This window comes from Octopus bimaculoides, chromosome 5, assembly GCF_001194135.2.
Source record: "Octopus bimaculoides isolate UCB-OBI-ISO-001 chromosome 5, ASM119413v2, whole genome shotgun sequence".
NCBI classification, from domain to species: Eukaryota; Metazoa; Mollusca; class Cephalopoda; order Octopoda; family Octopodidae; genus Octopus; species Octopus bimaculoides.
The window spans coordinates 39,713,877-39,725,171 of record NC_068985.1 but is presented as its reverse complement, the minus strand read 5'-3'; the positions used below and the strand labels follow the sequence as shown (position 1 = coordinate 39,725,171).

Sequence of the window (11,295 nt, the reverse complement as noted above, 5' to 3'; positions counted from 1 at the left end):
TTAAAGCCTAGCCAGGCTCATGGGCCCGGTTTCCCGATTTCAATGGCGTATGTGTTCCCCAGCTGGACGGGACGCCAGTCCATCGCAGCGTTACTCATTTTTGCCAGCTGAGTGGACTGGAGCAATGTGAAATGAAGTATTTTGCTCAAGAACACAACCCGTCGCCCGGTCCAGGAATCGAAACCACAATCTTACGATCATGATGCCGACACCCTAACCACTAGGCCACGCGCCTCAAGAAATAACATTATGCTTATGAATACAGGTAGAAGGAGGTAAACATAATTAGTATGTTTTAATAATGTTTACAACAGACCTTTATTGGAGATGGGCCTCACGACCATAATATTTTGAAAGTGGTTGCTCAGTTTTATACCAAAGCCGAAATTATATTATGGGATGTCTGTGCCTTTCTCATGGACATTAACAAAGCAATCACGTAAATGACAGCTCATTCAGCTTTGATATGTATCTAATTATCGGAATCTATTTCTATAAATAATTGCTTCTATTGTTAAAATCAGTTTGTTCTTTCTTTTGTACAAATAAAGTGATTCATTACCGAGCATAGTTTTCTCAATTCGACCGTCTGTCATCAAATTTGGTGTCAATTCTCCATTTGAAGTAGAATTGTTCTGGTTATTATTTGGCGGGTAGAAGTACGAATGTTTTCGTTGGAATGTTGTGTAAGAAGCATTTGCTACTCCTTGTTTTGTAGAAGTGTTATTTTCGTATATTACCGAAGTTCTCTGCTGGGAAAGAATGTCTTGGTCATAGATTTGCTTATCCTGAAATCAAATTCAAATAAATAAATAAACAGGAACTTATAAAAATTTTTTTGCTTTCGTTTCATTATTTTTTTTAGGATATTGAAGGAAACGTGATTTTATTCATTTTTTTTTTACGAGTAATAATATTATACAAATTGTGTTCGACTTCGACTATCATCTCAGAATTTTATGATAAAAACGAAAATATCTCTTTGTGTTGCAAAAATAATGTGCTGTAGAAATAATACGACATATTGTAATAAACAGCAAAAATGATGGAATGTTTAATACACCATATAGGTGACGTAATGTGCAAAAAAGTATGATGCAGTATACAAAAACATGCAAAATACTGAGTCATTATACCCATGATAGGATTTTTAAAGTGTTGGACTAAATGCCTGATTATTTTATTCTGCCCGTAAGTAATTCATTCGAATCTATTTCCCATTGAGAAAAAGTTAGCATGGCATATAAACCATAGATGTCTTGTGAATTAAAATATTATTTATTTTATTGAAGTGATATTTTCCTGTAACTGTTTTTCAAGGTCAAAATTGTGATATTTTTCTGTGACTATTTTTCTTCTGTGATCTATAGTAATTCCTCGCCATATCGCGGTTCACCTATCACGGCTCACCTATTGCAGTTCACCTATCGCGGTTGATTATTTAAGCTAATGTCGATTCCTCCGTGGTGTTGTTTTGCATTTATAGTAAAATAAATATATACAAACTATAAAAATAATAATAATAAAACTATACAGTACAGTACTGTTTCTACTTCGCGGATTTTCACCTATCGTGTAGGGTTTTGGAACGTAACACCTGCGATAGTCGAAGAATTACTGTTCCCGTTCACAATTTAATCAACCGGCAGAAATAAATGAAAAAAAGAGCAAAAAACAAACTAAACAAGAAAAAAAAAAAAAAAAGAACTTTCCCGGTGGAATTTGTCTTCAATTAAATTTCATTGGATGATTTCTGTTGAATGGCGTTTTATTGATTCGGCCACGGTTCTACCAATGTTTTAGCCTATTTTCATATTACATTACACATTTTATACATGCGAAAATTCACCTGAAGTTCGCAGAGACATGAAACAAGAGCTGTGAGAAAAAGTCCAGTTTCAATAAACAACACAAACACACACACACACACACACACACACACACACACACACACACACACACACACACACATGCACACACACATGCCTTCCCACGCACGACGGGCTTTTACGCAATGTTTATCTGCCAAATTTCATTCGCGCACTGGAATTTGCGAAAAAAGTTAACAACAATGCTACTGTACGACTATCAATTAAGGTTTATAAAATAATATAAATAACATTACTTACTATGGAGGACTTTAAAGGTAATTGTACTTTATTACTACCCGGCAATAAGGTTTTCTCTGTAATTGTAGAATCTGTTCCGTATAACCTGGCGCAAGTTTTCCTCAATTCATTGTTATTTTCAAGACTTTTATCACAGACATCAAGTGTAGTAATGGATGAAAATAAGATTAAAAAATAATTCCTTTATTAAAATGTGGAATTTGGAAGATTATATATATAACTAATTGTGACTGTCGGTGCAGGGTAGCGCCTACATTGTTAGAAATAAGAATTAAAAACTTAGAGTCGGAAAGAAGCACATATCTATGCATTGACAGGGGAGATAACCTCCCCACAGCGAGATCTCCCCTGTCAGTGCATAGACATGTGCTTCTATGCGGCTGTAAGGGTTTTTAACTCTTATTTCTAGCAACGTAGGTGCTACAATGCACCGTCAATCACAATTAGTGACAATTGAATTCTTCCTTTTTGGTTTTATATTGAACATAGCCGCCTTCGTTATTTTATATATACATATTGTTATACATGGGGATGGTCATATTTTCCCAATGAAACACACGCATCAATTCAGCTTTATTGTAAATATTTTTTTTGTTTCTTTGTCAAAGATCTTTCGTCACACATCCTGTGACTTCTTCAATGACTCATTATCCCACATGTCTCCTCTTGTTCTGGGGATACAGAATCGCTGAAGCGGTCACAGGATGTGTGACGAAAGAACTTTGACAAATAAAATAAAATAATAAAAATGATAAAGCTGAAATGATGATCAAATATATAGTGCGTGTGTTTAATTGGCAAAATATGACCACCCTCAAGTATAATGATATCTGTTTCAACACGCAATATCGCATCAAGAATCCTGCAAAACAAATACATATATCTATATCAATATCTATCTCTATATATTACAATTATGTATTCTAATACGATGTATATTCTCGAGTCAACTCGGTAACTTCTATTCGGTTGTCATACATTTAAGAAATACTAATTAATTACACTCAAATTCCACGCTTACGTCTTAAAAGATGTATCGATACTTAAGAGAACGTAGTTTTTCCTTTCTTTAAGAAGATTGTAAGTCTGCTCAATCATAGTTGAATTGAAGTTTACAACAACAACAGCAACAACAACAACAATTAAAAATGTATATTCGCAAAATATAAGGTGCTGCTCTAAACAACATGTCGGAAAAAACAGAAAGAGGGATTCATCAGACAGTGTAATTTCAGATACATGATGACTGACAGTTTAGTTATGGTCTGGACGTGCTGACCATAGTTCTTGGCGCCATCAGGGTTTTGCAATTGATCTTTTATCTCTTACTTGTGTCAGTCGTTAGACTACGGCCATTCTGGGGAATCGCCTTAAAGAATTTTAGTCGAGCGAATCGACCCTAGCATTTATTTTCTGTTTTAAAGTCTGGTATTTATTGCATTTCTTTTGCCGAACCGCCAAATTACGGGGAAGCAAACAGGCCAACACCGGTTGTCAAGCGGTGGTGGAGACAAATATAGACACACACAGACAAAAACACACTTACACACTTACACAAAAACACACTTACACACACACACACACACACACACACACACACACACACACATGTATATATACGGCGGGCTTCTTTCAGTTTCTGATTACCAAATCTACTCACAAGGCTTTGGTCGGTCCGAGGCTATAGCAGAAAACACTTGCCTAAGGTGCCATGCAATGGGACTGAACTCGGAACTATGTGGGTGAGAAACAAACTTCTTACTACACAGGCATGCCTTGGCAATCTTTATAAACAATTATAAACACATCAAAAACTTTATTTCAAATAAATAAAGTTTTCTCACCGTTGTGGTTTCCTGATAAATCTCTGACCATCATCACCACCATCACCACCGCCACCACCACCACTAACTGCAGATACCTGAGTCTGATAAGGACGAGCTATTTTTAAATCTGAGCGGGTACCGCTAAGCTTTCGAGGTTCCATGTTTATACTCTCGGATGATCCTCTTAAAACCTGCTAAAATATGGAGATATTTAATTATTTTTTGCTTTCATATTGTATATAATTTTTAAATATTAAGCTAGCAATTCATAAAAAAACAAGAAACGAGAGTTTTATGTAAATTATTGAGATACAGAAGACACACGTGGTCATATTTTCAATCTTTTACGCGTTATATATTTAGTGTCCACTTTATGTAAATTGTTGAACTATAGATCAACCTTTTTCCACTTGCGGTACACTTATTTCTTTTGAAAATTCGGCGACACACCCGAACTAAAAATATAACTAAAAATATAATCAAAAAAATTGTACTAAGGTTACACTGTGGCACACCTAGCATCGTCTCGTGACACACCAGTGTGTCGCGGAATACCGGTTGCGGAGCACTGCTATTGTTGGCACTCCGTCGCTTACGACGTCGAGGGTTCCAGTTGATCCGATCAACGGAACAGCCTGCTCGTGAAATTAACGTGCAAGTGGCTGAGCACTCCACAGACACGTGTACCCTTAACGTAGTGCTCGGCGATAGTCAGCGTGACAAGGCTGACCCTTGGAATTACAGGCTCAACAGAAACAGGAAGTAAGAGAAAGTTGTGGTGAAAGAGTACAGCAGGGTTCGCCACCCCACCCCTCTGCCGGAGCCTCGTAGAGCTTTAGGTGTTTTCACTCAATAAACACTCACAACACCCGGTCTGGGAATCGAAACCGCGATCCTATGACCGCGAGTCCGCTGCCCTAACCACTGGGCCATTGCGCCTCCACGGTGCACTGCTATAGATAGCGATATAAATTACATACATGCTCATATTATCAGTTCTTTTCGCGTTCCTCATAAAACCAAATGTTATGTTAAATCCCAATGCTTAGCAAGTGAAACCTATTTGTAAACGTTGTTATACTTGTGAGCAAAGAAGATAACTTTGTTATATTATTTTGCTATATACATTTTGCATGTTACCTTTTTATTGCTTCAATCATTGGACTACGGCCACGCTCGGGCACCATCCTGAAGGGTTTTAGTCGAACAATTCGACCCTAGTAGTAATTTTAAAGTCTGGTACTTATTCTATCGCTCTGTTTCGCCGAACTGCTAAATCACAGGATCGTAAACAACCAACACCTGTTGTCAAGCGGTGCGAAGGTACAAACACAAACATAAACACACACACACACACACACACACACACACACTCACACACACACACACATACAGACACACACACACATACACACACACACACTACATCCCCACACATACATACGTATACGACGGGCTTCCACACAGATTCTTATTTCTTTATTGCCTACAAGGGGCTAAACATAGAGGGGACAAACAAAGAGATTAAGTCGATTACATCGACCCCGAAAGGATGAAAGGCAAAGTCGACCTCGGCGGAATTTGAACTCAGAACGTAAAAACAGACGAAATTCCGTTAATCATTTCGCCCGGCGTGCTAACGTTTCTGCCAGCTCACCGCCTTTGACACACAGTTTCCACACAGCTCGCTTCCACACAGCTTCTGTTGACCAAATTCACTCACAAACCGAGGCTATTGCAAGAGCCCGGGGCCATAGTGGAGGACACTTGCCTAAGGTGCCATGCAGAGACAGAGCCCGAAACTTCTTGGAGGCGAAGCGAGTTCCTTAACCACAGAACTATTATGAAAATATTTAGATATTTATGTATCCACATTTCCCTCTTTCTCCCCTCTTTCGTCACCGTCTATTCTTCCATGCTGGTAGAGATCACGAAGTTTTAAAATTTTTATAAATCTACACATCTGTGTCGCATTTATTTTACATAGGATGTCCGACATGAATAGATCCTGTTTGTTATCCAAGTAAACTGAATAGATCAAGCTTAAATGTTTTGCCCTAGTGAACAGTAATCTCTAAGTAGTAAACTGATAATCTACGCGGACGATACTCCAGTACTATAGCTTCACAATTCATTGTAACTCTCTATGATATACATTTGTACACGTGATCTGTGGTAAGGTGTTTGATTCCCAACCACATGATTCCAGGTTCAGTCCTACTAAGTGGCACCTTGGACAAATGTCTTCTATTACAGCCTCGGGCCGACGAAAGCCTTGTGAGTGAATTTGGTGGCTAGAAACTGAAAGAAGCCTGTCGTATACATATATATATATATATATATATATATATATATATATATATATATGTGTGTGTGTGTGTGTGTGTGTGTGTGTGTGTGTGTGTGTATTTGTATATGTGTGTGCAGGTGTGTGTCTTTGTCTGTGCATGTCCCGTCGCACTTGATAACCGGTGTTGGTTTATTTTCGTCCCCGTAACTTAGCGGTTCGGCATAAGTGGCCGACAGAATAAGTACCATGTTTAAAAAAAAAGTACTGAGGTCGATTTATTCGACTAATTACTTCAAGGCCCAGCATTCTCCAGCATGGCCGCAGTCCAATGACTGAAATAAGTAAAAAAAAAAGTAAAAGAATACAAGTAAAAACTGCAAGATAAGCAATTCCTTAATGAAGAATTTCATATTAATTACCTCTGGATATCCTTCATCAGGTCCTAATGTGGTTTGTTTCTTTCCTGCTTTCATTTCTAGATGTCTGTTTTGTGCCAAACGAATATCAGTTGCATAGATTGCCTGTCGATATAAAAGATAACATTGCCATCTCAAATGGTAAAGAAACAGACACAATATGATAGGACGACAAGGGCCGAATACAAAACAAAAAGGGAACGATACAAAAGACAAACCAACGACTTGTCTATACATTAAATTTTTTTTCTCTTACCGGCGTTGAGTTGGATCTTAAATTCTTTTCGCCATTTTGCTGCTGTTGTACTCTATACATTCTGCTGTGTTCCATTCCAGCTGTTTTATCTACGCTGTTGTATTTTCTTTCGTATGGATAAATAGGACAACTCTGGCGATGGTTATACGGAGTTACCTCCCCGAAAGATATGCTGCTCTGTGGAAAAAATAATAATAAAAGGAATATTTATCTTTTGTTGACAAATTGTCATATAAATTCATATTATATATCTTTAATATTTTGCCTCGCTGTGAAATTAGATCCCAAGGTGAGATCCCCCACCTTTTATCTTAATGTAAGTGGGTGAATAAAGAGTTGTAAGGATGGTGAAACGATGAAAATTAGAAGAAAGTTATGGTCTAACTACGAAGTTTACGCGTCTGTATAACCGACGCTATGCAGTGGTCCCAAGAATAAATTATGTTACCACTTAGCAAGCTAACATGTTTAATGATCTCTGCATTAATATGTTAATACTAGCTCAACTAATGTTTATTTCTATGTTATTGTTATTGTTTAGCTTGTCTGTATGTTCTCAAATTTAGGATATATTTCATATTAAATTTCAATTGACATAATTAATGTAAAGTTGACAATAATACGTATATAAAACAATACAGTAAAAGAAATTGTTTATATTATATTATATTATATTAATATAATGGCTTATAAACACTCTCCACGCTGCAATTGTTTATATTATATATTATATATAAATGGCTTATAAACACCTTCCACGCTGCAATTCTTTTCGTTCCAGCATACGATCTCAGATCAGGTCGCTTGCTATGCAAGTACATCTCCGTAATTATATTATATTATATTATATTATATTATATTATTGAGTGTTCGGTCTAAGTTTGACGACATCTTTGTTTTCATTTATTTTTTATTCAAGAACAACTTAATGTATTGGTGAACAGTCTACAACGTTGGAGAGCATAATGATTACAGTTGTAGTTGAGAAAAAGTTAGCTGATATGGAAGGCTGGAAGCCACGTGAATATTAGAAGTGTTAACTATATCATGATGATTCGCGCCGGGTATCAAAAAGCCGACATCATGACTGCTGCACGGTGCTCAGTGAAAACTGTAAAGGCTGTGAGATGTGATATGGACAGCTGCAGTAGTGACTACGAAGCCTTGGCCAATAGGAAGGGACTCAACAGGCATTCGGACTGTGTCTGCACGCCGGAGTTCATCCAATAACTGAAGGACGAGGTGATAGAAGATCCGAACAAAGGAATTTGGGTTTTGACGAGAGAGATGTCTGTTGGAGTCGCCACTATCAAGCTGGCCCTCAATGAGAACCTTCGCTAACACTTCTACAAGACGAGCTAGGATAAATTCTGACAGTAAAGGCCAAGGAGAACTGCTTTACAAAGGCAAGGAAGCTCTTGAACAACATGAGGCATCATACTGAAGCGGGGATGATCTGATCCTTCTGCTAGTACAGGGGATGATCTGGTCCTTCTGCTAGGACTAGTTGCACGACATCCAGAACAACAAGTGTCTTGCCTACAGTTCATATGATGTCTCACGATTCATGAAAACCAAGTTAACCCAAACTCTGATGGTCTTTGGGTGAGCTTCCAATGAGGGTGACGTCGTGTCGCCCCATATCTTTGAACAGGGCCTTAGGCTCGATTTTGATGGCTACGTAAAGCTAATGGAGACTAGTCAAACCCTGGCTGGAAGGTCATATGTGTGGCAGCATGATTCAGCACCTTGCCATAGTTCCGGAAAGAGTCAGAAGTGGTTGTCGGAAAATTTTTACGACTTCACCAGCCCCAATTTTTGGCTTCCTGATTTCCCCGATTGTAATCTCATGGATTCCTACGTTTAGGGTGCACTTGAGAAAGACATCAACCGCTCTGCCCACTACACCAAGGCCGAGTTGGTTGCCAAGGTTGACAAAATGTTCGAAGATCTTCCCGGGGACACAGCGATGAATGCATGCGCCAGGTTCCAGAGTCGTCTTGAGTCCGTAATGGAAGCTGAGTGCGACTACTTTGAGTAAATTGCTATCTCCCTGCCATAATCTTGTTTTTTTTCCCTATTTTCTAAAATACGAGGTCTGATCAATAAGTTTCCTGACTATTGCCATTATAACGAAGCTAAATTACGCAGAGAGAAGCCGCTTAGCAAAGATTGACCTTGAACTCTGTTGTGCATGCGCACTAAATTTTAACATTCTAGCTCACTTCCGCTGTTTACAGTAGTGCTTAGAAGGAAGGTGTGTAGCGTGTGAATGCCTTATTATAAGGCGGGTAGCAGGCAGAATCGTTAGCACCCCGGGCATTATACTCAGCGGCATTTCTTCGATCCTTAGGTTTTTAATTCAAATTCCGCCAAGGTCGACTTTGCCTTTCATCAATTCGGGAATGATAAAATAAGCACCAACTGAACACTGGGGTCGATGTAATTGACTTAAACCTTTGCCTAAAACTGCTGGCCTTGTGCCAAAATTTGAAATTATAATATCAAATTATTATATTGTATTAAATTGTTATGTTATATTATTATATATTATATTATATTGTTGTATAATAATTAGTTTTAAACTGCGGATAAGAAAACGAATGACATGATGTTTAGCTTCTTTTTACATAGAACATTAGAAATGTAACGTAAATAATTTATTTACATACTAGAAATAGTTGCTTACTTTCCATGCTACAGCAGTCGCCTCATGATTATATTAATTATTCATCAGCTAATTATTTGTTACTATTATTATTTATTTATCCTCGCACCAGTGCAGATAAATGGAGTCAATATTACACCTGACAGTGCTTCATAGAGAACACATTACATAATGTTGTTCAATGTACACTGTGTTTGAATATAGGACGAGTTGGTCGTGATTGGAAAGGCTTTCGTCACTGGCCTGCTCGATTACGGTTGCGCTAGGCTAATCAATAACATCATTCAGTGAAGTGGGGTCTATTAATTTTTCGATTACCAAAAGTATCAACCAACAGGTGATCAACCCTATTCATTTTGTAAGTAGGAAACAGCAATCGATTATATCGATTCCCGGGCTCAGTACTTATTTTATAAACAAAGTTGACTTCGATAGGATTTCAGAACATAAAGGTTCAAAGTTACGTCCTTTTGAAGTATGAGTACAATCCACCCGACTGGCGAGCTTCCATAGAGTTTCCATCTACTCACTTTCACTTTTAAGCTATGGGTCAACTCGTAGTTATAAAAAATGACATCTGTCCTAGAGCCACGCAGTGGGATCGAAATCGAGACCTTGTAGCTGCGATGCGAATTTCTTAACTATTTGAGACCTTACTGCGCCTATATATGCACACACACACACACACACACACACACACACGCACACACACACACATATGCAGCATTTTCTACTATGGACTGGCTGAAATTGTCCTCTCCCACACATTACACATACACATACACACGTCAGACTCACTCGCCCCCATTCACACACGCACACATACACACTAACACACACCATTCTCCTATAAATACACACGCTTGCGCACCTTAGTTCATTGAAGGTCACCATTATTCATTTCGTTCAACCCTTTTTATTATTATCTCCCTTTCATTCAACCTCTTTTTTTCCCCCCTGTCATCTTGCCATGCTGGACCGCTGAACTCTACACAGCTTTTCTCTCTCGGTTTTTTTTCCCCCCCCATTCTCTCTCCATTTTTTTCCCATCTTATTCCTTTCTGTTGAAGAGCGTTGGCTCGAAACGTAAAAAGCTTTTCCATTTTTCCCAAACTTAAACTAATACACTTGCTTGTTGTTCCTACATCCGTCTTCGTCTTTTGTTTTTCTGTAAATTTGAACTATATACATATATTTGGTCTGTACTTGTGGATATATGCATAACTGGAGGGACAAATCGGTATATGCTTTAGTAGGTATGTGAAGGTCAATAAATACTGTTAATACGCAGGTATAGGACCCTCGACTCTACCTTGGTATCTTTGTTATTAAAATACTGCGGCCCTATTGGATCCTGAATATATATAGGAAATAGTGGCACAACAAGGTACCAATTTTTGCTGGAAATAGCAGTCGATAATCGTTCGACGCTAGCTAAAGCTTCACTGAATGTATAGAGGCAAAGATGTGTGCGGGCGGCGAATATGAAAAATTTTCGTTTTACCTCTAGGAAGAACGCCAGAGAAATGGATAACCTAGTACTCGAGTTTCGGACTTTTCATAATATGTTTCTTATCGTCATCGTCAGCTAGGTCAACTGAAGAGACTAAATTTAAAATATCCGCTACATCAACGCCTATTTACTCGGCCAATAGCCCCAGCCAAAAACAGAATCGAGATCAGTGAAAGAGTTTTATATGAAAATATGAA

General features: G+C 38.1%; 1 protein-coding gene across 4 annotated transcripts in view; it reads right to left on the bottom strand.

The window, feature by feature from the left end:
- Nucleotides 1-11,295, bottom strand: part of LOC106874097 (putative uncharacterized protein DDB_G0291812) — a 45,503-nt gene that overhangs the window by 13,476 nt on the left and 20,732 nt on the right. For 3 of the 4 annotated variants that reach the window (XM_052968327.1, XM_014921702.2, XM_052968329.1), the window contains 5 exons: nucleotides 6,918-7,094; nucleotides 6,665-6,766; nucleotides 3,974-4,149; nucleotides 2,130-2,253; nucleotides 563-788 (listed from right to left, as the gene is read on the bottom strand). In XM_052968327.1, coding sequence (XP_052824287.1) covers nucleotides 563-788; nucleotides 2,130-2,253; nucleotides 3,974-4,149; nucleotides 6,665-6,766; nucleotides 6,918-7,094 — 805 coding nt within the window. The remainder of the gene's footprint in view (nucleotides 1-562; nucleotides 789-2,129; nucleotides 2,254-3,973; nucleotides 4,150-6,664; nucleotides 6,767-6,917; nucleotides 7,095-11,295) is intronic. The other variant, XM_052968328.1, reaches the window with a different exon arrangement.